The 24,853-nt window shown below is 36.9% G+C and overlaps 1 protein-coding gene and 1 long non-coding RNA gene across 5 annotated transcripts; one reads left to right on the top strand and one right to left on the bottom strand.

The window, feature by feature from the left end:
* Positions 1–59: 59 nt before the first annotated feature.
* LOC131541903 (uncharacterized) lies at positions 60–2,780 on the bottom strand. Of its 2 annotated transcripts, XR_009271614.1 has the most exons (7): positions 2,653–2,715; positions 2,373–2,417; positions 2,192–2,247; positions 2,022–2,094; positions 1,619–1,812; positions 1,371–1,497; positions 60–1,166 (listed from the first exon to the last, which is right to left on the bottom strand). It is a non-coding gene; the product is annotated as an uncharacterized LOC131541903 (long non-coding RNA). The 2 variants fall into 2 exon arrangements; XR_009271613.1 differs by lacking the exon at positions 2,373–2,417 and having other exon boundaries at positions 2,653–2,780.
* A 66-nt stretch (positions 2,781–2,846) lies between these two features.
* Positions 2,847–23,843, top strand: slc25a38b (solute carrier family 25 member 38b). Of its 3 annotated transcripts, none has more exons than XM_058777910.1 (9): positions 2,847–3,140; positions 3,490–3,580; positions 3,720–3,844; positions 6,928–7,052; positions 10,617–10,701; positions 12,244–12,423; positions 12,528–12,696; positions 12,783–12,949; positions 21,500–23,843. In XM_058777910.1, exons 3-9 carry the CDS (start codon positions 3,830–3,832, stop codon positions 21,620–21,622), a joined length of 864 nt encoding a protein of 287 aa, XP_058633893.1. In that variant the 5' UTR covers positions 2,847–3,140; positions 3,490–3,580; positions 3,720–3,829; the 3' UTR covers positions 21,623–23,843. The 3 variants fall into 3 exon arrangements, with proteins under 3 accessions (XP_058633893.1, XP_058633891.1, XP_058633892.1); XM_058777908.1 differs by having other exon boundaries at positions 2,847–3,145; XM_058777909.1 differs by having other exon boundaries at positions 2,847–3,145; positions 3,468–3,580.
* Positions 23,844–24,853: the final 1,010 nt, after the last annotated feature.

Raw genomic sequence — 24,853 nt, 5'->3', positions numbered from 1 at the left:
AAACTCTATAAAGGCACCTTAATGAAATGCATATAATATAATGGTTGCTCCTGTGTAGACTTTCTCTGTAATAAAGTTAATGTAATTTATCTTAAATTAGCTGAGTTATAGGCTCTTGGTGGGTTTATCAATAACAATGCCAGTAATAAAGTCCAGTCTCTGTTTTGGAGGACAAGTTAAAAATAGTATTTTTAACCAAGGCTTAACTTTCTTTATTTCAAAAGTGTTAAGTCGATTAGCAGTTTGGGGTTATACGGGGAGGCTGCAGACCTGGAGCAGGCAGTTTTACGCCCCTGTTGTTCCTGATGCGTCTAGGAGGAGGATATACAGCGGGAAAAAAAACGACACTCAACTCCCGTCCATAGACATTGACTAATTGAGAGTTGTTGTTTTTTTTTCTTCTGTGTGGGTGAATTTAAATAAATTACATTAAGATATCAGATGATCTGCACTACGGATTAAAATCTCTACATATTCATTGTTGGCCTACATGCATAGCCTATACAGGAGACAACTCAATTAGTGTTTTTGAAAACATTACACATTTAATTAGTAAATACAAAAATGCACATATTTGGATCAAATGGACAATGTAATGATACATGATCTACTGTAGCCTAATATTCACTGTAGGTTTTCATATATACAGGAGATGGAGTGATATGTTGTTGTGAATTTATATATAGTTACATTCAGTTATTAACCATATTTAGCCCATCAGGCATACAGTGTAATCATATGGACCATCAATTAAATATTTATTCAATATTTATGCTTTAATATACACTATTGGTTGTCATACAGCAACAGAACAGTGTCCTACAAAGACAAACACAATTCACCCTTTTCTAAAATTCCAAGGGCCATTTAGCCATCTGAGAAGAAAAAGCCAACTTTTGTGTACAACATTATTTATTAACACCATTTATTAAAAACATGAACTAGGATGACTCCCATTGATGACTCTCTCTTTTAATTATTGCTCTGTCCTCCTGTAAAAATGCTCCCACTCACTGATAAACAAAAGTTAGATAGTTGTTGAAAGAAATGTTTTCCTTTATAGTATCCTTACAGTACCTTATGTAAATGACAGGTCTTCGCTGAAATTTCTCCTCAGCCTTTAGAATGGACAGATTTTCCACAAAAGCCAGGGCACAGATAATGGACTACCAGAGAAAGAATTGAGATTGATCACACACCCGAAGAAGCCATGTATGATTTTTCATGTTTAGCTTTTTACCACAAAATGAAAAGTGTCTCAAAAACCATTCTTTTAGAGCAATGGTCTCACATTATGGATAAACTATTTGACATTTAAAACAATGTGAATCTGACGTTAATGCAGAGTATAGCTAATACATGAGACTTACCTCTGGAAAAAGGACATCCATAATGAATTTACACACCTGGTCCGAGGGTCTTTACTGTAAATTCCCCTACAACATACCCCTCTTGTCTCAAACTGCTCAATAAGACTCTGCCTGCAGGAATGTCAAGCTAATAGAAATTGAAATGTTACAGGATTAGTATTCAGATATTATTGATAGAATTCAATCACCAGCAATAAAGTACAACAACTTTATAGCAACCTTATAATGAAGAAAATAGAAAAGCTCACCTGAAGGAAATTGAATGGAGTGTTCAGCAAGGTGTAGAGGGCATAATGTCGACGTTATATGCCATAGGAACGTGGCAATCGTCTCTTAGCTGTGGACCTAAAGATGTCTCTGTGCTGGTCATCTCCAAAACCAGGCTTTGATTACTATACAGGGAGACTAGAAGGAGGATCTCTCTTTAGAGTAGCTTCAATACCTATAGGGATGCATAAGCAATGGTTATGGCCAGGGTCAGGGAGTATAAAAAAAGTGTTATGACAATCCATTTCACATTTGCATTATCTTTGCCTTATGATACTGGGGTAAAATCACCCTCCGTAAAACCAGCATAAAAGAACAATTCATCCAAACCACAAAGTTTAACAATTACTATATTCTTATGAGCTAAACCATGTAAAATCGTACACATAACAGATAATGGTCTGGGATGGTGACTTGTGTTCATGTAGGAAAGGGCATCCTTCATGGTAGCATTATCCTAAAAAACACAAATAACACCAATAAAGAATACCTTTTATTTTACTTCTGACTTATGGTAGATGTCATATAGTATGATTTATGCATTCAATACTCACTGGAGAGTAGGCTTGGGGGTTGTGGCATGCATGTTGGCAGTGTACATGTCTTTGCCCTGTGAGAGTAAAAAGAAAAATTAAGCAGACTACCACTTGCCATTCAAATATGAAATGAAGAAACTCTCTAAAAAGTCTCAAATAAACTACAGCTGTTATAAAATAATGTGAAAAAGATTTATACATGTGCTCAAATCTCTTCATAGAGTTTCATGCAGGCATTTCCAATCTACAAGAGAAACAATCAAAATAGCTAGCACACATACAAAAGTCTTTCTACAAAAAACAAAAAAAAACAAATAGCATAACGTTACATGCAAATGTTACTACCGTACTTACATCATCCTGACCGTCAATAAATACATTTATAGACCTATCTATTAACATATTAAAATTAATTGACATCAACTCTTAGCTAATCATTTACTTATCTAATCATATACTTTAGCGATTATTTAACATACCTCTTTTTTGTGTCGCTTCTGTTCTGATGGCTCATACTGTACAGCAGCCTCCCCCTACTGGACGCATCAGTAACAACAGGGGCGTGAAACTGTCTGGGCCGTGCATCTGCCTGCTCCAGGTCTGCAACCTCCCCCTACTAGTTTGGGAAGGCATTTACCTCAGTGTTCCAGTGGGGGGCATCAAGCGTCTCTCCCCGGAGCACGTGTAACCGGCACCGCTGGAAAAATCGAGCTGAAACCGGTTCTTGGCCGTTTTTCTGCAGGCTGAGCAAAGAGGACGCATGAGTTACGCAAACAACGTACAACTTTATCGCGCAAGCGTAACTCCAAACTATGTGCTGTGCCCACGGTCTCCGCGCAGGAGTGTGATATTGAAAACTGTTGTGTAACGTACGCCTGCGGTTTTACCTCTACTTCAATAAACATCGATTGCTTGAAACGAAAATACGCAATTTTTTTGGAGATACCGGAAAACGGAACAACTGTGTGTAAGGTAAACTTTATGGTTTATGATGGATTGAGAGGTGACTGTTAGCATTACCGGCTAACTGACAGAAATCATCTGACTGGTGTTGCGCCACCTTATTTCCAATATTTTCCAGTGTGTTTATTGTTAGCTTTGTATTTTAGGAAGAAAACTGTATAGGAGCAGTTGTTAAGTTAGCCGTTGCAGCATATTTGAAACGAATCTTAGCTTTTACTAAGATGTGCTTTTATAGTTTATTTTTATTTGACAATTAATTATGTAATTTGCTGCACATTTCTACATGTTTATGTCATATTTTATTAATTAAATGGTGGTTTCTGTATCTAAGTTTGTCCGCGCTCTATGTACAGTTGACAGCTGTGCGTAAAGTGACAGAAAGAGCGAGAATCATGATGAAGATCAGTCGTCGTTCACTCTTCCTCTTCGGTCCTTAAAAGATAGGTAAACAAAATGTAACTTAAATCTGTCTGACACACACTCTATTTTTTTCCCCGACGCTTTAATACACGACTATTTGTTTTCTTGATTGTGTGTGATGGTAGCATGGATTGGGTATTAAATTAATTTCTCCCTCATGCAGTCTGGAATCAAAGCTTTGACGACTAACACATCACAACGGCCATAGAAGAGGTAAAAGGGAGGGAGTTGAGCTCTTCCTCTGTACAAACTTCATCATCCTCTCCATCTGCAATGGAGATTGCCCTGGTGAGTTGGTGTTAAGGCTGTGTACTTTAATGTAGAGCTGTTATACTGAAGTTAAAGGTGCCATAGGTGATTGTCTTCAGAAACATTTTTTGTTATTCTGATTGAAAGTCTCTTCACATCCTGATAGCAATCATTAAGTTGAGTGGTCTAAATGTATTTATCTGTATTTATATATTCTGTGGAAGGTGTAGGACGTAGGTGTATAATGGAAGTCTGAGGGTGTGTGAATATGTTTTGATGACAGTGTTTTTCCCAGCATAAAGCAATTTGTATGTGTAAAAGACATATGAATCTCCGAAAGTCATTGTTTTTCTTTGTTGTGCAACCCGGCTGAACCTATGTTGGAATAATAGGATATATACATCCAATGTATGACCCACATTTCCTGTGTCACATCCACACAAGCACATATACATATGCCTTCGGCAACTGCCTGACTCACACTGTGCTGAAAGCACTTGATCTGGAACACAAACGAAACAGAGGGACTGAAACCACGGATAACGAGTGCAGAAAACCAGCACTGAGATCGGCAAGCATGGAAGCTTGTGGATTAAGCCGTTGAATCTCTTGCTGTTGGGTGGGAGGGGGTTAAAGAGAGATTTGTGGGCATTGTGTTGGAGAGGAGAGAGATGGGGCTTACTCTGTCATGTGCTGTTAGTGGCAGCAGAAAGACTGAGTGAGAGAGAGAGAGATGCAAGAGAAAAAGGACCCTCAGCCCAAATCTGCCAGCAGCCTGGGAAAGGTAGGGCAGATTAGTCAGTGGCTCACTGTATGTTTCTGTAGTGTCTGTTTTTGTGTGTTTCTGTGCAGTTGTGTGTGCGTCTGCCCATCACTCGTGTCTTGCTGTTTTCATGCTTCTAAATGAATATCAGTGCTCCGAGGAGCCTGTCGGCAGCGCTCGAGTCTAGATGTGCGTGTCAGTGTGTGTGTGATGATGCTGACGGTGTCAGTGTGTGGTTGTGCATCTATGTTGGGTGTGATTCTCTATTATGGTCAATTTTGAAGTGTATTCATGTGTATGTGTGGTCATGCACACTTACACAACCTATTATTTTTTTCATTTGCATAAATGTACATGCAAATGATACCGTGTATTTGAAGGTTTGGTGTCCATGCAGGGCACCAAATGTTGGATGGATATTCAGTGCCTGAGAATATCCTTTTATCTGGGATGTCAGTGTTGCTCACTGTGGTGTTTTTAGTGCTCTTGCAGTAAATGGTGACTGTTGTGTTGAGAAAATGAAGGCAGTTTTTGTATCCAAGCCTGTTAAAGGGGGCATAACTTGGAAAACTGTATTATTCTGCTTTTTTGACATGAAACTTTTACAGTGTAAGCTCCCTTCCTAGTCCACCCAGAATGGTAATGAAAACCAAGCTGCAAAAATATGTTGTTGTTCATCAGGAATCATCATGGTTATGACATAAGTCATGAGCATATTAGCATATGACTGCCCATGTTTATGTTTCAGCCCTCTTGAAATCGTAATTTAAAAAAAAAAAATTCTGTTTTATATTCATATTTATTTAATTTGTATTTTCCAAAATTCATCCCCGATTTTTTACATGGATTAATTACATTTTAATAATCAGAAAAGCATGTCTAATCAATTGAATTAAAAAAAAAAACTTCTAAAATTTTACTTTTAAAAATGTAAATTTTAAAAATCCTATTAAAACAGAATATCACATTTTTGATCATAAATTCAACTTAAATGAAACTTTTATTTTATTTTGTAGCAAAGTCCTGTAATTTTTTTTTTTGTTTGTTTGTTTTTAATTTCATTTAATTTTTATCTAAACAAAGAAAGATGTAGACATACAACCAGCTGCGAGTAGAAAACAAGACAAAAATATAATATTCATGAGGACAGGTCAGTAAGGTGTAACAGTAAACAACAGACCTAAAAAAACATACAAATGAGTCGCATTGATTTTTTTATAAAATGTTAAATTAAAAAACACACACACAAACACACATCTGGAGATATGAGTGTATGTATATGCCAAAATACACCTTTACGAATCGTAACCCCAACGTAAAACATGGAAAAAGAGATTCGACACCATTACTTGAAGCCTCAGCTTGTTTAATTCGAAGGGTCAGAGCAGGGTTGAAAAATGGTGAACTATGATCTAAGATCTAAACTATGACTGTTTTTGTTGAACTAACATGTTAAGTGGACTTAAAGGTAGGGCTGCACGATTAATCGAATGCAATTTCCATGTGCGTTTTGTCAGTAAAGCCGGTTCTGTAATCCACAGTAAATCTCCATCACGTGCTTTCAGATGGAGCAGCATTTACTACACAGAGCCATAGTTCACTGACAGGTTACGGAAAAAAAATCGCAGACAATATTATTGCGCGATTATGAAATCGAAGAAATCATTCGCGATAATGAAAGCTGTTTGTGTAGCTTCTCAGTGAACTACGGCTCTGTGTAGTAAATGCTGCTCTGTCTGAAAGCATGTGAAAATCCCACATTTAATAACATGTTTTTACTCCAAACTCACTTCATAACGTCAGTCGAGTGTTTGAAGTAAATCCTTCTGTTAGATGATATGGCATGCAACATATTTCATAGTATTCTAAGCAGTGATAAAGGCATTGCGTTATAAATATACTTTATTATAATCAAAATGATAATAATAAGAACTCCGATAAACCATATAGTGTCGAGTTTGGAGTTTCCACACGAGAGCACCCTCTGGCCTTCGGATGGAGATTTACTACTGATCACAGAACCGTGCTTCACTGAAAGATACACATAACAATCGCAGCTTCTGCCTAATCGCAATTGCGATTTCATTTCGAATTTATCATGCAGCCCTACTTAAAGGAAAAGCAAAATGGTAGAACAGTGTTGAATATGGCCCCTTTAAAGTGCTGCCTGAATTGTATTCTTTTAAACTGTAGTTCCAGCATCTGATCTTTTTGTTCATCTCAAAACCATTTGACTTCTCTTCTGCTGTCAGCCCACATTTTATATTCATCCATTTATACTCTTTTCTAACTTTAACCTTTGTCTCCTCCTTCAGTCCTTGTTTTCTCAAATTCTGTCTTTCTGTGTTTGTTCTCTCAGGCTCATCCTGCCCTGAAGGCCTTCATGTGCGGCTCTCTCAGCGGCACCTGCTCCACTCTGCTGTTCCAGCCGTTGGATCTGGTGAAGACCAGATTGCAGACCCTGCAGAACAACATGCACCCAGGGTGAGACCCCACCAACCGACATGCCTGCTGTGACCATCTCTGACCGTGTCTAGACATAAGCCTGCAGTTAGGCTGCTGTCCTTTTCCCATGATCTTTGTTTGGTATTAAATGTCAAGGCTTAGTTTCAGGACTTGATTGACAGATAATAAACATGTCTTGCATAGTTAATATGCATAATCATTAGGGATGCTCCAATCATGATTTTTCCAGCCGATACCAAGTACCGATTTCTTGTCATGGTGATCGGCCGATACTGATGCCGATTCTGATGCTTCAAGCTTTATATAACACATGTGACCCTGGACCACAAAACCAGTCTTACGTGTCAATTTTTCAGAAATTGGGATTTATACATCATCTGAAAGCTGAATAAATAAGCTTGATAGCTATGATAGGACAATATTTGGCCGAGATACAACTATTTGAAAATCTGGAATCTGAGGGTGCAAAAAAATCTAAATACTGAGAAAATCGCCTTTAAAGTTGTCCAAATGAAGTTCTTAGCAATGCATATTACGAATCAAATGAAGTTTTGATACATTTACGGTAAGAAATTTACAAAATATCTTCGTGGAACATGATCTTTACTTAATATCCTAATGATTTTTGGCATAAAAGAAAAATCGACAATTTTGACCCATACAATGTATTTTTGGCTATTGTTACAAATATACCCCAGAGACATTATGTATATCAGGATACTTAATGTAAGACAAAAATAAATACAAACAAAATGGAGCAGTCTGATGCTACCCACAAGGTTTATTTAAACATTATAGTAAACTGTGGAAGACAAAATAAACATTTAATCTCGTAAAATTGAGAAGTCTGATGTAACTTAAAACATTGTCCAATACAAGTCTGAGCAGGAGAAAATTAATAGTAAAAAAAAAAAAAAAACTAACTCCTAAAAGAACTAATTGGAGTAGTTTGATGCAAATAATTAGGTTTAGTGTAGCACTGTCCAATGTTAGAGAGAGGATAAAAGTAGAGGTCGACCGATAGTGGATTTTACCGATACTGATAGCTGGGTTGGACCACACTGGCCGATACCGATTAATCAACCGATAGTTTTCAAAATGGATACTGAAAGAAAGCTAGTGCTTTACTATTTAAAAAAAAAAAGCAGTACTGAACCATACTTTGTAAATGAATGAAAATATTAACATTATTTACTATATTGATCATTAAAGTTATTTCATAGTTTGCTAATGTTAAAAGAAGAAACTTTAAAATTTAAAAATGTAGCCTATTAGTAGCTAATAGTGAATGTTGAAATGAACACACTCTAACAAGGAAAAATACTTCGACAGTTTTCATTAATGCTACAAATGGACTCTTATTGTTATGTGTTACCATTTAATTTCAACAGTCATGCTTAAAGATAGCCATGTTTAAATATCTACACAAGGCCATAGCATTAAAATGACATACATATGGATATTGTATGTGTACTCACACACTTTATTTGCTTCTATTTTTTAACACTTTATAATTATCTAATCAAAAAAAAAAAAAAAGAGTTAGTCACTGTGCAAGTGCACAAGTGCAGCGCTGCGTCTAGGAGAACTCGGAGGTATGACACACACACACACACACACCAGACACTTTGCGTTCAAACCAAGTGGCGGTCTAAAACAATTTATTTAATCCCCAAACGGGCATAAGTTTGCTTCAAGAATGAACAATGTGGCATAAATGAGTTTGAAGTTCGGCTATAAAAAAAACAGAGCAAGTGGAAAGAGAGAGTGCGATCTATTACAGCTCTCTATATGAAGCATACAGACTTACAGAGCCACAGAAAGACAAATATTTTGCTGAAAAATGTACAATACATAATTTATAGCCTAGGGTGAAGTCATTATGTACATTCACAACGATTTTGGACAAATATAATGTAATTTAATAGAAAACTATGTGAATGGCGCTCTGTTCAGCGACAGGCTTTTCTGTCGGCTGTATTTAAATGCGAATCTGGAGTTTCCCGCTCTGTGCAGCGCGCAGTGTCACGTGTCAAAATAAACAACACGTGCTGTCAGTGATATCCGCCTCTAGAGGCCGCTCTCGTACTGTATAATGCCAGCGGACCCTTCTCAGCCACTCCAGCAATGGTTGCAAACCGGAAAACTATCAGCATGGATTTTTGCCGATAACCGATAGTTGCAGCAATCAACTATCGGTGCCGATTAATCTGCAAAATCGATTAATCGGTCGACCTCTAGATAAAAGAAATAGAAACATTTAAACTCCAACATGAAGTATGTAACACATAAGGTTTAATACTGTCCAATATAAGACTGAAAAGGAAAAAGGAAATAGAAACATCCACGGGTGCTACGGATAATCCGCGGGTCAGGTAATAAAAAAAATGCATTCTGATTATTTGCGGGTGGATAAAATAAATAATAAATTATGCAAATATTAACTAAATTTTTTAAAAATACATTTTTTCAGCAGGCAGACGATTTGTACGTCCTCACGCGTTGATGTCTTCAAATTGCGATCGGTTTGTGAGATCAGCCAAGTGTAGCGAGTACCGATTGAGTCATAAAATGTGATTATCGGCCGATACCGATCTCCGGCCGATCGATTGGAGCATCCCTAATAATCATTTCTGTTGTCCTTCTGACTAAGAGCTAATTTAGCATGTCTTAGATTAAAACCAACTTCAGTCCTTTCAGTGGAAACAATGTTATATCCCAATTAGGGCTGGGCGATATCGCATGCGCATCTTGTCAGTAAAGCCGGTACCTTGATTAGTGGTAAATCTCCATCATCTGATTTCAAATGAAGCGGCATTTCATACACAGAGCCGTAGTTCACTGACAAGCTAGGCAATATCGCATCCATTATCGAAGGCGATTCATCTGCGATAATGAACGCGATATTGCATAGCTTGTCAGTGATCTACGGCTCCGTGTATTAAATACCGCTCCATTTGAAAACAGGTGATGGAGATTTACCGCTAATCAAGGAACCGGCTTTACTGACGAGATGCGCATGCATATCGCATGCGATATATCGCCCAGCCCTAATCCCAATTTTGCCCAATACTGATAGCTAGTAGTTTGCTAAAGCATGCTTAAAGTTGGTGATTTCAACAAATGTAGTTGGGATTTTAGTCAGTGGATGATAAAACCGATACAAATTCCATAAACTAACATTAAAACGACACCCGAGGCATATCTACAGATCCAAAATTTCACAGACATTTTGGAATAAACTCGACCTGAGCTAGTAAGCAACCACAACTTTTTTGGTTGTTGTGACAACCGTGAGTTTTTTAGCCTGTGTTTTTTTTGAGGAGATACGAGTGTCGTTGTATGTGTTTATATAACCGCGTCCTCTCTGTATTCTGTGTGGGAGTGCTCTGTTACTAAACTGTCTGCCTCTCTCAGCTTTGCAGAGGATAACATGTTACCCATGTCAAATTATGTGTCCTCATATGCTCAGCATGCCATCTAAAAGCAGAGATTTTTGCCTCGTTCTGTCTGTTTTCGCCCTTCTTTGTCTCTCTGTCTGTGTCCATCATGACCATTTCTATTTTTGTCTTTGTCTCTCAGTGCTCCTAAAGTGGGGATGATTACAGTCTTTTTCAACGTGATCCGCACAGAGAAGCTGCTTGGCCTGTGGAAGGGGGTTTCACCGGTGAGTCAAGTGTATTGGCTGATGTGTCCATTTCCTTTGGTCCTTGCTCACTGTTTGATCTCACAACAGCATCAGTGTTCTGATCTCAGACATATGTCCAATTCTTCATTGAATTTCAACTGTAGATGATATATTTAATGTGGCACGAGCAAAAATCCTGTTGTCCTGTGAGTAATATTAGTATGTTATATAGATTAAAAATACTCTTTCTTGACACCTGTTTTGTTTTTCATTAGTGATGCACCAAAATGAAATTTGTGGTCCCAAACTGAAAATTCAGGATGCACTTAGCTGAAAACAGAAACTGCAAATATATGTTATATAATAATAATAATTAATAATTATGGAATTGGTCAAATTCATTTAATAATCAGCACTCAGATAAAAAAACTAAGTTTTGCAAATGTGTAAATTGCACACAAGGCAGGTTTTGTCACCTTATGTCACAAAAAAAGAATTATGTATCCACTGTTGAAATAATAAATAAACATTAAATGAAAATAAAAAGAAAAAAAATATTTAAATGGGGGAAAAAAAACTTTCATGGCAGATTTATTCAAACATACATTAAATAATAAAGACGGCAGGTTAAGTAGAACTGTAATAAATTTGTAATATAGTGCATATATTTAGCAAAATGTTCCACTCTAGAATGATTTTTTTAGTTGATTGTCAGGGTTACGGACATTGTAGCTTTACCAGACATTGTTTACAAGCTGTTTTATTGACGTCTTTCGGTGGCTGAAACACTGATTGAATGATTACATGAGACATGATACATTTCAGTAGGTTGTTTGTTTCAAAATACCTTCTGATGTTTGTTCATATTTATTTTGTGCTACAGTTAGTAGTAAAGAGCAAGAGATTATTATGCTACAGGTGCTACAGTGATCTGAAGTAAGTAATGAAGTAATAAAGCACAAAGATTTTTGTGATTATTGGATGGTTGGTGCACTACAAATAATGTTTTGGAAAGTTCAGGCATCAACAGAAAACAGCATAGACTAAAAGATTGATCTTGAGATTTATGAATCCGTATCAGAATCGATTATAAACAAAAAATCCTTATTGTTAATCCAGCTCTAGCATTCATACAGCTGACACATTTACCTGTTGTAGTTTATTCACATTGTGTGCACGAAATAGACACTGACACTGTCAAACATCAGAGAAAGTAATTTAATTTCTAGCGATTATCGTCGATTTGATTGCACAGATACTATTTAAACTAAACTGAGCTAGACAGTGACATCTCTGAATTCAATAATGAAATGCCTTTAACTGAAAATTGAGTGTTTAATCTTATCATTATACATTACTGACACTCTATCCTCCAATTTGATACTGTTAAGTGCTTTGACACAATCTGTATTGTTAAAAGCGCTATATAAATAAAGGTGACTAGTTAAATGTCACACAGGCCCAAAACCAAAAATGTTTGTTTGGCAAAATTTCAGTGCATCACTTTATTTATTTATTTATTTTTGTATATCAAGTACTGTAGTTATATCTGTCTCTCTTGTCCCTCTTTCTGTCCTACAGTCATTCATGCGCTGTATCCCTGGTGTAGGGATCTACTTCAGCACATTTTACTCGCTGAAGCAGCACTTCTTCCAAGATAGGTCTCCGAGCGCTGGGGAGGCGGTGTTGCTAGGGGCAGGGGCTCGTTGTGTGGCAGGCGTGGCCATGCTGCCCATCACAGTCATTAAGACTCGTTTTGAGGTGAAGAACATTACTGAGCTCTGACACTGTACTGTGTGCACATTGAAACTGCATGTTTTCTGCTGCATCTGTGTGCTTATTCACTGTTGCATGTTTTATTTCAGAGCGGGCGGTACAATTACATAAGCGTAGCTGGAGCCCTTAAAAGTGTGTGTCAGAATGAAGGTCCCAGGGCTCTTTACTCCGGACTCACAGCGACTCTGCTCAGAGACGCCCCGTTCTCTGGCATCTATGTCATGTTCTATAGCCAGGCCAAAAAGGCTTTGCCACAGGGTGAGCTTCTGATCAGTCACGATTTTGATGTAATCTGAGGATATGGCATTGTTTAATGAAGTCTTCTCTCTCTTTCACGCACTCAGAGATCAGCTCGTCCTCCTTTGTCCCACTGGTTAATTTTGGTTGTGGTGTGGTGGCTGGTATTTTGGCCTCTCTAGCCACTCAGCCAGCAGATGTGATCAAAACCCACATGCAAGTGAGCCCAGCGTTGTATCCCAAGACCAGCGATGCTGTACGCCACGTTTATGCGGTAAGCATCACAGGATAAATCATTTTTGTTGACTTTTAGTGGCCTTTAGAAGTCTTTTTAAACACAAAATGTTATTTTAAACTCAGCATGAAACAAAAGTCACTCAAATTCCCTGAAATACAATATCATTGCCATTACCATATATGTGACCCTGGACCACAAAACCAGTCATAAGTAGCACGGGTATATTTGTAGCAATAGCCAACAATACATTGTGTGGGTCAAAATTATCGATTTTTCTTTTATGCCAAAAATCATTAGGATATTAAGTAAAGATCATGTTCCATGAAGATATTTTGTAAATTTCTTACTGTAAATATATCAAAACTTAATTTTTGATTAGTAATATGCATTGCTAAGAACTTAAGGTGATTTTTCTCAATATTTAAATTTTTTGCACTGTCAGATTCCAGATTTTCAAATAGTTATATCCCAGCCAAATATTGTAAGTAAACATTTATTTATATAGCACCTTTCAAAACAAAGTTACAAAGTGCTTTACAATAAAAAGATCAGTACAGTAACAAAATACAAAAAATACCATCAATATAGCCATTCGATAAAAATGAGTCTTAGGGAGAAACTTAAAAGAGGATACAGTAGTAGCCTGCCTAATATCCCCAGGCAGGGAGTTCCACAGCTTAGGCGCATGGATAGCAAAAGCACGGTCACCTTTGGTAACAAGTCGAGATTTTGGAACCATTAATAGGGCCCTACCGGAGGATCTCAAGCAACGATCAGGCTCATAAGGAGTTAATAAATCACAAATATCTTAAACAAAATCTTAAAATCAATTCTAACACTCACAGGCAACCAGTGAAAAGCAGCAATCTTTGGAGATTTCTCTTGCTAATACCAGAATAAAGTGCATTACAATAATCAAGTCTGGAAGAGATAAAAGCATGAATGACCTTTTCAAAATCTGCAAAAGAAAGGAATGATTTTATCTTCATTAATTGCCTCAGTTGTGCAAAACAAGACTGCACCACTTTAGTCACCTGAACATCAAAGCACAGTTCTGAGTCAAAAATTACACCTAAGCCTCTTTTCGAACATTATTAGATGAGGCACCCAGACTAGAGGAGAGATTATTAATACTAGTACTACTGGGGCCGCAGGGGGTAATTATAAGCACTTCTGACTTTTTTCGACATCCAATTTTTGATCTCGATGAAGCAGGACATAATATGGGATGAATCAATAGTACCAGACTTTACCGGGACATACAATTTCGTATCATCTGCATAGCAGTGGAACTCTATGTCATAGCTATGCATAATTTGACCCCGGGGTATCATGTAGATACTAAACAGAAGGGGACCCAAAATAGATCCCTGAGGGACCCCACAAAATAAAGGAGCACGAGAAGAGGAGGCATCTCCAAGCCCTATGGAAAAAGACCTTTTCAGCAAATAAAAAATAAACAATCCAGATCTACATCTCTGACACAACAGTTTTTAAGCGGTTGATCAAGACGTTGTGGTCCACTGTGTCAAAGGCTGAGCTAAGATCAAGAAGGATTCAAATGGAGTACAAGCCAGCATCAGCTGCAAGCAATAGGTCATTAGTGACCTTAACCAGAGCAGTTTCAGTGTTATGTTGGGAGCGGAAACCAGACTGAAATTTTTCAAAGGTTAAATTATTATTCATATACGAAATCAGTTGCATTGACACAACTTTTTCTAAGATCTTTGATAGAAATGGAAGCTTAGAAATAGATCTAAAATTACTTAAATTGGAGGGATCTAGAGAAGCCTTCATTAATAATGCAAAAATAGTGGCATGTTTAAAACATGCGGGAAAAATGCCAGAAGACAAAGAACAGTTAATAATAGCTAAAATATATGGACCAACCGTGTGAAATACAGCTTTTAAAAACCAAGTAGGAAGGCAGTCAGAAGGACAGGAGGAAGATTTTGAAAGTACAATGCGTTCCAAGGTAGACAAGGAGATTTCATTTAGGGGTGGCACGGTACACAGATGTCACGGTTCGGTACGTACCTAGGTTCGGGGGTCACGGTTCGATACAATTTCGGTACAACAGGGAAAAAAAAGTAATCTACTATGCTCAGTTTCTTTTCATTTATTTTGAACAGACAGTAGTGCAAATTACAATTTTTCCCATCTAGATGTGAAAATAAATATTATTACATGTTATATATATAAAATTTGTTTTGTTTTAATTGTGAGTGTACACAAATAAAAGCAGACCTTTATACAGTGATTATTAATAAGACAATAAGTGTTTAAAGTTGATTCTGCTGGTATAAGGAAACAGTTGAAGTGATCGCGCGGAGAACCCCCACACACACACACACACACACACCAGTTCCAGCATTGCTAACTTGACAGCACAGTTGGTACTTTATTAAAATAAAATACAGTGAGCCAAACACCAGCGCGCGCGCCTCTGTGTCACCGTTGGAACGCGACTGAAGTACAAAGCCTATAATTTACATAATAAATAATAGCTTAGCATTCAGATACTTTACATCGCAAGTATGGAAATACTATGGAATATTTGGATTTGTGCCGAATGAGAGAGGTAGGATAATCGAGCACAAAGCTCCATTTCGCAAACAGTTGAGTGCGCAAGCCTTTAAAGTATACTCCCTTGTCAGTCTATGTGAGAGACGCGTTCAGAATCAGCACATGGTCACTGTCTAGGGGGCTTTGTTTTCAAGTGCGCAACTCATGGCATTCGCTGTTCTTCTGCTGACGGTTATCAAACAGCGTTGCATTACTGCGAGTGCCCGTGCGGGGGTGAATTGCCTGTATTTGTCGTAAGGCCTCATGAACCGAACCGAGACGCCCGTACCGTGACGGTTCGGGACGAATACATGTACCGTGCCACCCCTAATTTCATTCAAATGAGTAAATGTTGAATGTGGACACGAATGGACATCATGATCTCTGAAATCAGTATTAAACTGCTGTCTAATCTCCACTAATTTATTATAAAAGTAATTCAAATTGGCATTGCAATTCTCTGGAGTAGATTCAACTAGCTGGCTAGGCAAAGGACCTATAATAGAATTAATGTTTTAAAAAGTATTTAACTTGTATTATGTCCCTGTTTAATAATCATGTCTGAAAAATATGTGTTCCTTGCTTCCTTAACTTTACACTGATAAGTGGACATCAGATTTTTTTTAAAGAGGCAAGGGAGACACTAAGTTTATCCTTTTTTCACTTCTGTTCTGCCTTCCTGCATAATTTCTTTCAATTTCTTAATTCTTCATTTAGCCATGGTAAAGAAGGTTTCAGCTTTCTTACTCTAATTGGAGCTACAAGATGTATATATCTCTACAAGAGCTATTAAAAACACTAACACCTCTACAGCGAAGTCAGATTGTTGATTAGTGTTAAAAGGAGAATTAGAGGCAGTGAAAGCTTGACAGAAGCAAGAAACTGAGAGTGAGTTTAAAGGACGAGAGCGAATCAGTGTGGAGGGTTTGGAATCAGAGAGAACAAATGGAATCTGGAATAATACTGCATTATGATCAGAGATGGCAAAATCAATCAATTTCATATCGTCCACACAAAAACCATAATAGAGCACGAGGTCAAGCGTGCGCCCTTTGTCATGGGTGGGCTGCTTCACATATTGAGTCAAATTAAAAGAGTCTAAAAATTTTGTAAAATCAGAAGTAAACGAAGAAGAGCAACAAACATGGATATAAAAATCACCAAGAGTAAGAACTCTGTCATAACGCAGCATAATGACAAATAAAAAGTCCGAAAATTCCTGAAAAATAACAGAAATAGATTTAGGAGGTCGATAGATTATAACACATAAAATAGGCAATTTATTGTTTAAAATAAGACTCTCAAAGGAAGAAAAGCAACCAAATGAAACTGGGGAACAGCTAAAATCCCTTCTGTGTATTACTGCAAGGCCCCCCCGGGGGGATGACTCAATAGAGTCGGGGAACTATGACGTCACATTGTTTGCGGATCGGCGGTTAGCATGAAACTGGTTCCTCGACAAAAAGCCAATGGGATTTTTCCATAGGCTTTTGGATTATTGCAAAAAATAAGCTGTGTTCAGTCGTAGTTCATGAAATTTACACGTTTTGTCCATCAAGATAATCTTCACAAAACAATATTACTTTGATTAATTTTGAAGCCTAAATACAAGCACCAGAATTTAAAAGCTGTCACCATCAGTACGCTCCCGACAACTTTTTCAAACTTATTTTTAACATGTTCAGTGAAAAGGATTTACTCTGTGGATGAATTTTAATCCACGCTACGTGAATCTTTTCATATAAACTGGAATAAAAACAAAACTAGAGCCAAACCAAAACTGAAATGAGACATTAGTAATAAATAGTATAGTGAATAAATGAAATAATTGTAACTAAAGGACATATGAAAGCACACATTTCGAAATAAGGTGCATTAAAAGTCAATAAATCCTTGATTAATATAAATATTTTAATTAAAAGCATGTCTCCACGTACTATTCAATAAAATTCTAGTGCATTTAATCTATTAAATAACAGCAAAGAGTGAGTGAGTTTTTGGATATGGTAAGATTAAACTTATTTTAGGGAATAAAGTACCACATTTCAGCTCTCGTTTTGTTAGGGTGGGTGTACACAAAATGTTATTTTATCCTTGTTTCTAGGAAATCATCAATCTATATGCTTTCTTACAGCTTCTTGTGGCTGTAAACATTTCATATTAAGGTGGCTTTAAGCACTATGCATCGTTAAAGTTTCACTTTCACCGTGACTAAGCCGGTAAATGTGGTGTTTACGTGTTATAATCTTGAGTTTAGCTTATTGTCCGAACCCAGAGTCTCCGCATCAGTAGGAAAGTGATAAAACAAGCATCTTCCCTCCGAAGACTTGTTGCATTTCGGGGCAAAGCAAAAAAATATTGTCGAACAACAATATCAAATGCGGTAAACTATTAATTTGTTATTCTACAATTAATTGTACTATAAATTATACTACAAGTGGAAAATACTGTAAATTGATAAACTGTTCAGCTTGATGACGTTTAATGTCTCTGACAGTGCCTGTAGTCCCATTTAGCAACTTGTTAGCAACCGTCTTTTTTAAGAAACATAACAGTTTAAAAAAATCACGAGTGTGGTGTAACTGGTGTGTTTTATGTCGTAGAATAAAACGTGAAAGTATCTTGAGCCTTTGTGAACCACGGACCTTATTTTAGGGGATTTAACCAAAATCCCATTAAAAAAAAAACCATTGACTCTGGGACGATGGAACCGGAAGCACTAAAATGCTAACTTTTTGCCTACAAATTGACATCATAGTTCCACCACTCTATGAGGGGGACACATTCATCAGAATTTATCCAGGACTCTGTGAGTAATAAAAAAAATCTATATTATTGGTCATAAAAAGATCCTGGCAAACAAAAGACTTATTGGCCAATGACTAAAGGCAATAAAATTTGAAATCAACTTTTCTGTTCCCTTCCTATTAGGATGCAACCCATCATATTTAAAAAGGTCCCACTCTGTCCAAAAGGAGTCAAAATGACTAATAAAACTAATTCCAGTAGCAGTAGTCAAATTTTGCATCCACAAATGCAAACTAAAAAGACGGCTAAAACGTTCAGAGCTCTTGGTCATGGAAGGAGTAGGACCAGACAGAACACACCTCCTACCCAGACATTCAACTATAGAAACCAGAGACTCAAGTTCGTGGTGCAGTTTAATGGACTGCCTAGCCATGACATCGTTGGTGCCAGCATGTATTATGACAGTAAGAACAGACGAATGAAGATCAAGAAGAGGCAGAATCAGTTCAATAAAGTCAGCTGTCTTGCCTCCTGAGAGACAGTATGTGATTACACCAGGAAGCTTTACCAGTCTGATGATAGAATCTCCAACAATAGAGTCGGGGAACTATGACGTCACTTTGTTTGCGGATCGGCGGTTAGCATGAAACTGGTTCCTCGACAAAAAGCCAATGGGATTTTTCCATAGGCTTTTGGATAATCGCAAAAAATAAGCGCTGTGTTCAATCATAGTTTATGAAACTTACACATTTTGTCCATCAAGATAATCTTCACAAAACAATATAACTTTGACGAATTTCGAAGCCTAAATAAAAGCACCAGAACTGAAAAGCTAAACTTAGGCTATAAACGAACTACAGCACCACGGTCGCTCGCCTTCAGCGTCACCACCAGCACGCTCCCGACAGCGGTTTCAAACTTATTTTTAACATGTTTAGTGAAGGATTTACTCTGTATATGAATTTTAATCCACGCTACATGAACCGTTTCATATAAACTGGAATAAATACAAAACTAGAGCCAAACTAAAACTGAAATGAGACATTAGTAATAAATATTATAGTGAATAAATCAAATAATCTTAACTAAAGGACATTTAAAGCACATATTTCTTTACATTTCGAAATAAGGTGCATTAAAAGTGAATAAATCCTTGATTAATATGAATATTTTAATTTAAAACGTATCCCCGCGTATTTCATCTTTTAAATAGCAGCAGAGTGAGCGAGTTTTTGGATATGGTAAGATTATTTTAGTGAACAAAGTACCACGTTTCAGCTATCATTTTGTTAGGGTGAATGTTATTTTATCCTTGCTTCTAGGAAATCCTCAATCTATATGCTTTCTAACAGCTTCATGTTGCCTTAAACATTTAATTTTAACATGGCTTTAAGAACTAAGCATCATTAAAGTTTAACTTTCACCACATAAAGCCGTTAAATGTGTTGTTTACATGTAATAATCGTAATATGAATTTACCTTATAGTACGAACCCAGAGTCTGTATCAGTAGGAAAGGATTTGTGCTTAAAACAAGCATCTTCCATCCGAAGACTTGTCGCATTTCGGGGCAAAGCAAAAAAAAAACATTGTCGAACAACAATATAAAATGGGGGAAACTATTCATTGGTTATTCTAAAATTAATTGTATTACAAATTATACTACAACTGCAAAATACTAAATTGATAAACTGTCTGGCGTGATGACGTTTAATGTCTCCGACAGCGCCTGTAGTCCCATTTAGCAGCTTGTTAGCAACCGTCTTTTTTCAGAAACATAACAGTTTAAAAAAATCACGAGTGTGGTGTAACTGGTGTGTTTTATGTCGTAGAATAAAACGTGAAAGTATCTTGAGCCTGTGTGAACCACGGACCTTATTTAAGGGATTTAAGCAAAATCCCATTCAAAAAACCCATTGACTCTGGGACGATGGAACCGGAAGCGCTAAAATGCTAACTCGCTTCCGGGATTTCGCCTACAAAGTGACTTCATAGTTCCCCCACTCTATTAAAATCTCAGGTTGTTCACTTTCAGGGAATCCTTTATAAATTGAAAGCTTTGATCTGAATTTGTGACCAATCGTTGTCAAGCTAACAGAGTGCAAGTAAGTTGAGTGATCAGCTCGATCTGATGCTTGCGAGGAAGCAAGCAGTAGAGTAGTAGCAGGTGGCTGTGATGGCAGAAAAGTCGTCGCTGGAGCTGCCACGTTGTGGTGCCGATTTTCAGATTCCAATCGATAGAGTGACAAACGGGGACAATTGCACCCTGGAGGGCCTGGTGTAGGAGATAGCGAACCCGATGAATTTAAACTAGGGCGCTTTCTGATGATCGGCCGCACATGTATTGCACCATGAGCAGTAGACGAAATTGGAGAGAGAACAGGCTCCTGAGGAAGCTCAGCTAAGGGAGGCTCACAGGCTCGAAACGCGCTAACCGGGAACGTAATTCAATTTCCGCTGGAGGAGATCCTCAATGAGCCGCTCAGTAGAACTAAGTTCATTTTTAAACAAAATTTATTTGTTTTTGTTCAGGGATGATGCATTAAATTGATTAAAAATTATCACAGTTTCCACAAAAATTATTATAATATTGATAATTATAAGAAATTAAGCATCAAATAAGCAAATTAGAATGATTTCTGACGGATTGTATGACACTGAAGACTGGAGTAATGATGCTGAAAATTCAGCTTTGCCCACAGGAATTAATTACATTTTAAAATATATTAAAACAGAAAATAGTTATTTTAAACTGTAATATTATTTCATAATATTTCTAATTAGTGTTTTACTGTACTTTAGTGTATCTATCATATTTACTTTCTTAATAAATGTTCCTAGCCTTTTACAAAATGTATTCTATTCTTAAAGAAAATGTTTGTTGGCATAAGGTTTTTTTTTTTATAAATATATATTTCTACATCTAGAGTGACTTCTGAGGATGTAACCAAAAGATAATATGAACTTATATTATCATATCCTTTCATGTTTCCACTTTTCATTATCTAGTCAAATGCTCATAGATAAAATGAAGTCCCACCCAACTTAATTTTCGTCTGAATTTTCTGTTTCAAACTTGACTGTCACGTTACAGAAGTTCAATTCTGAACGTTGTTTTGTATTTTCTAAAAATCTGTTTTTAAACGCACCTGGCACACTTGGACTCCATACTGTGTGTGTCAGTTTTCTAAGTCATGGTTTTGTCAGTAGATTAAAGTCTTTTTAAAGTCATTTGCATCATTTTAATTCTTATTTTCTCTCTCTCCGATTTTAGAAGCATGGCTTGAGCGGGTTCTTTCGAGGAGCGGTTCCTCGTTCTCTGAGGAGAACCCTCATGGCGGCCATGGCCTGGACCGTGTACGAGCAACTGATGGCACACATGGGACTGAAGTCCTAAAGACACCCGACGCACTTTATGTTTTTGTCCGTTGCAGGAGTGTGTGTTTTCGGATGTTGGTGAAAAGATGGCGTTCAATTATCCTTGAAGGCTTGATCAAAACAAAAGCAGCTAGTGTTGGCTGAGGTACCGGTAAATGTAGGGTTGTATGTGTGTGTGTATTTGTGTGTTAGTGTTTTCAGGTGCAGTGAGTCATTACCCCGTGACACCTCTTCTGACAGTGACATTCCTAAATTGCCACATTGTGAGTTTGTCTGCCTTGTTGATGCCTGCATATTGAGACAGGGGTCTGCACTGAAGAATACCAATGAGAGACTGCTGAATCATGTGCCGTCAGCTCACAAGAAAACACTCCTTTCACAGGAAGAAAATCCCCCTTTTGGCAACTAACCTTAGAATACCACATGTCTCAGTGTCATTGAAAAGTGCCCACCTTTGCAGGGTTCTCAGAAACCCACAACTCCGTGGACTCCAGTGTCTGAGATAGTTCTTAAGCCTGGTCCTCTGAGTTAAATCCTTTTTAGTGGAGGATGAGGCTTAGTGGGTGTCTAAGACTGGTCTTACAAAGACATGTTGACATAATACTCCAGCGCTCCGACAATCAGACCGAATTACTCCAGGGCTGAGACACCTGAACTGATAACACATGACTGTCTCACCAACATACTCCTTTCCGACTATAATTGCGTGTCTCTATGCGATGATTTGTGCTGTTCTACTGATTTCTTGTGCTGTATGACTGGATGGATTTATCAGTGCATTTCAGTACACTGGGTTTTTTGTTTTTTTTTCTTGAAAGCTCACTCCTGGGCACAGACAAAGCTAGCATTTGGATTGAATGAGACTTTGTAAGATTTAAACCCGAAGAAACATTTAATATTTATTAAAGAAACAGGGGAGAACAAGAGTTATAGTTCCTGAGAAAACAATATTTGAAGTGAGAAATACTTAAACAATACTTAATTTATCGTAATTGCAAATGTGTTGTCGGATCATTTTGATTGACATTTTGTCGTGTTGACGTTGTGTGTAAAACCACTGCAAGACGCCATAGTGTGGTGCTCGGTGTGAACACAACAGTGTAATGCTAATTCTACATGAATCAATTTTAGGAAGTCTGCCAAAAACATGCCCTTAAAATGTGTAGAGTAAATAAAGCTTATGAGAACCATTAGGATTTTTGGCATTATTTTCATTCCAGTTAGGCACGTTTTCTCCCCAAATTATCATTATTTTATTGTGTATATATTGTGTTATATTCTTAATTTTAACACCAAGTCTTTGTTGTACTGCCTTTGTTTTTTTTTGTTTTTTTTTATCAGAAAATTACAGTAATTTGTACTATAAAACATTTAATAATGGGGAAAAAATAAAATAAAATTCAGGAATGCATTACAATAATGTGAATTTAGGGGAAATATGCTTAATTGGCATGTAACTAATGTCATAATGCAAAAATTTTAACGGATTTGAAATTTTGGGGGTTAATATTATGTGGACATGTTTTCATGAAATTCACCCCATAAGCCTTAGGGTTTCTTGTTCTCTTGGTGATAGTACTTTGCCATTTGCCACTTTATATACTTTGAGGGTCCGTACTGTTTGTGCACTGCTCAGTGTCGATCCCATAGGACTTAAATGTTTGGATTGTACTACAGGAATCATTACCATATACATCAAATGACTTTGACTATTTAAATTCAGTATTTTGTTATACTCAAGTAATTATAATTTAATTTAGTTTGCTAAATTCAATTCTGTTAACAATTTGTTTTAAATTGTCTTGATTAAAATTAGATTGGCTTCTTCCTGGCACAGCAAAATAATCTGCTGCAGAATGCAGTCCAGTGCCAATAGTATGAAGTTGGGAAGACATGCGGAGCCAAGTGATACACTAGTTTTATATCAGTTAAGAGGGTTCATAAGTTTTGGGCACACTGCACACTACATGCATATAGTTTGTGAAAGCACTTTAAATTCAGTGAAGTTGACTGCATTCAAACTGCATCTGTGTGGTGTGTGTTGGTCACATGTTGCTGTGTAAGCCATTGTGCTTTGTGCTGTACTGTGGAGATACTCTTTTGCCTTCACACAATCAGTATCGTCTCTTCAGCATTTCTTATTACCATTATTGTTGAGATTTTGTGTGTATGTGAGAAGATTTGCACATGCAAATGTTGTGCCTATGTTAATATGTGAATAAATCTGCCCTGTTTTATAAGTGATTGTGAATGGTGGTTTGTAACCTACACTACATTTTTAGCATTTGTCACTGAGTTTTAATCCACTGAGACTTAAGTGAAGGTGGATAAAAATCAGTTTTTTATTTTTTTTAAAGCTTTTTGCTAGGGAAAATAAAAGAAAACAATGGTCTAGTATACTGTTAACATGGCACAAAATGGCCTTGCGTCTCTGTTATTCTGTGCTCTGCTGGGTGTTGCTGATGGTATATACCCTGACAGCCTGATGGCTCAGAGTCCCCAGACATGCTGCCAGACAGTGTGAAGGGGGTCAGGTATGAGGACACCTAGAGGGACAGAAGCACTGCAGTGACACAAATCAAACAGGAAGCAGTAATTATAACACAGACACCAGACCTTCTCAGACTCCTGTCAGCTTTTATTTACTTAACTGCAAAATGGCTCAAGCATAGTTATCAGAAACCAGCTAGGCTCCCTGAGGAAATAATAATGATATTATAATAATGTCCAGCATAAACCAGAATGCAGACATTAGACTTGTGCTTGCTATGTGATGGACTTCACATAATCAAAATGAACAATATATAACATGATGCTTTCTTATTTAGAAGGCAACATTTCAAATTTTAGACTTTAATTTATTTTATTAATATTTTGAACTATGTTTTTTCCTTTTTAATTTTATGTAGTTGTAATTGTCTTAATATACCAAGACATACTAAATGAAAATGGGGAATGTTGCCGTTGCAATAAAATATCCTTAAGGTTGTTGTTGGATTTTTATTTTTATTTTTTTTTTTTAAATTTCATATTTCAGTGAATGTTTTATTTCAAGTAACAATATTTTATGGATTTAGTTTTACTTAATTATAATGACCCTGATTTGTACTCACTATATTGTTGATGGCGTGTGTGTGTGATACAATCCTTGTATTTAGCAAATAATTTTAACTTTTGCAAAAAACACCTAAACCTTTTGAGGACCCATTATTTTTATTTTACTTAAGCAAGAAAAAGATCAACAACTGAC

Source organism: Onychostoma macrolepis, chromosome 06 (genome assembly GCF_012432095.1).
Source record: "Onychostoma macrolepis isolate SWU-2019 chromosome 06, ASM1243209v1, whole genome shotgun sequence".
NCBI classification, from domain to species: domain Eukaryota; kingdom Metazoa; phylum Chordata; class Actinopteri; order Cypriniformes; family Cyprinidae; genus Onychostoma; species Onychostoma macrolepis.
This window is presented reverse-complemented; position numbering and strand designations above follow the sequence as displayed.

What these genes read in the sequence shown, in the direction of transcription:
- slc25a38b (XM_058777910.1), top strand. An exon ending in CAGAACAACATGCACCCAGG is followed by an intron (nt 7,053 to 10,616) that starts GTGAGACCCCAC and finishes TTTGTCTCTCAG; the next exon opens with TGCTCCTAAAGTGGGGATGA. An exon ending in TCATTAAGACTCGTTTTGAG is followed by an intron (nt 12,424 to 12,527) that starts GTGAAGAACATT and finishes GTTTTATTTCAG; the next exon opens with AGCGGGCGGTACAATTACAT.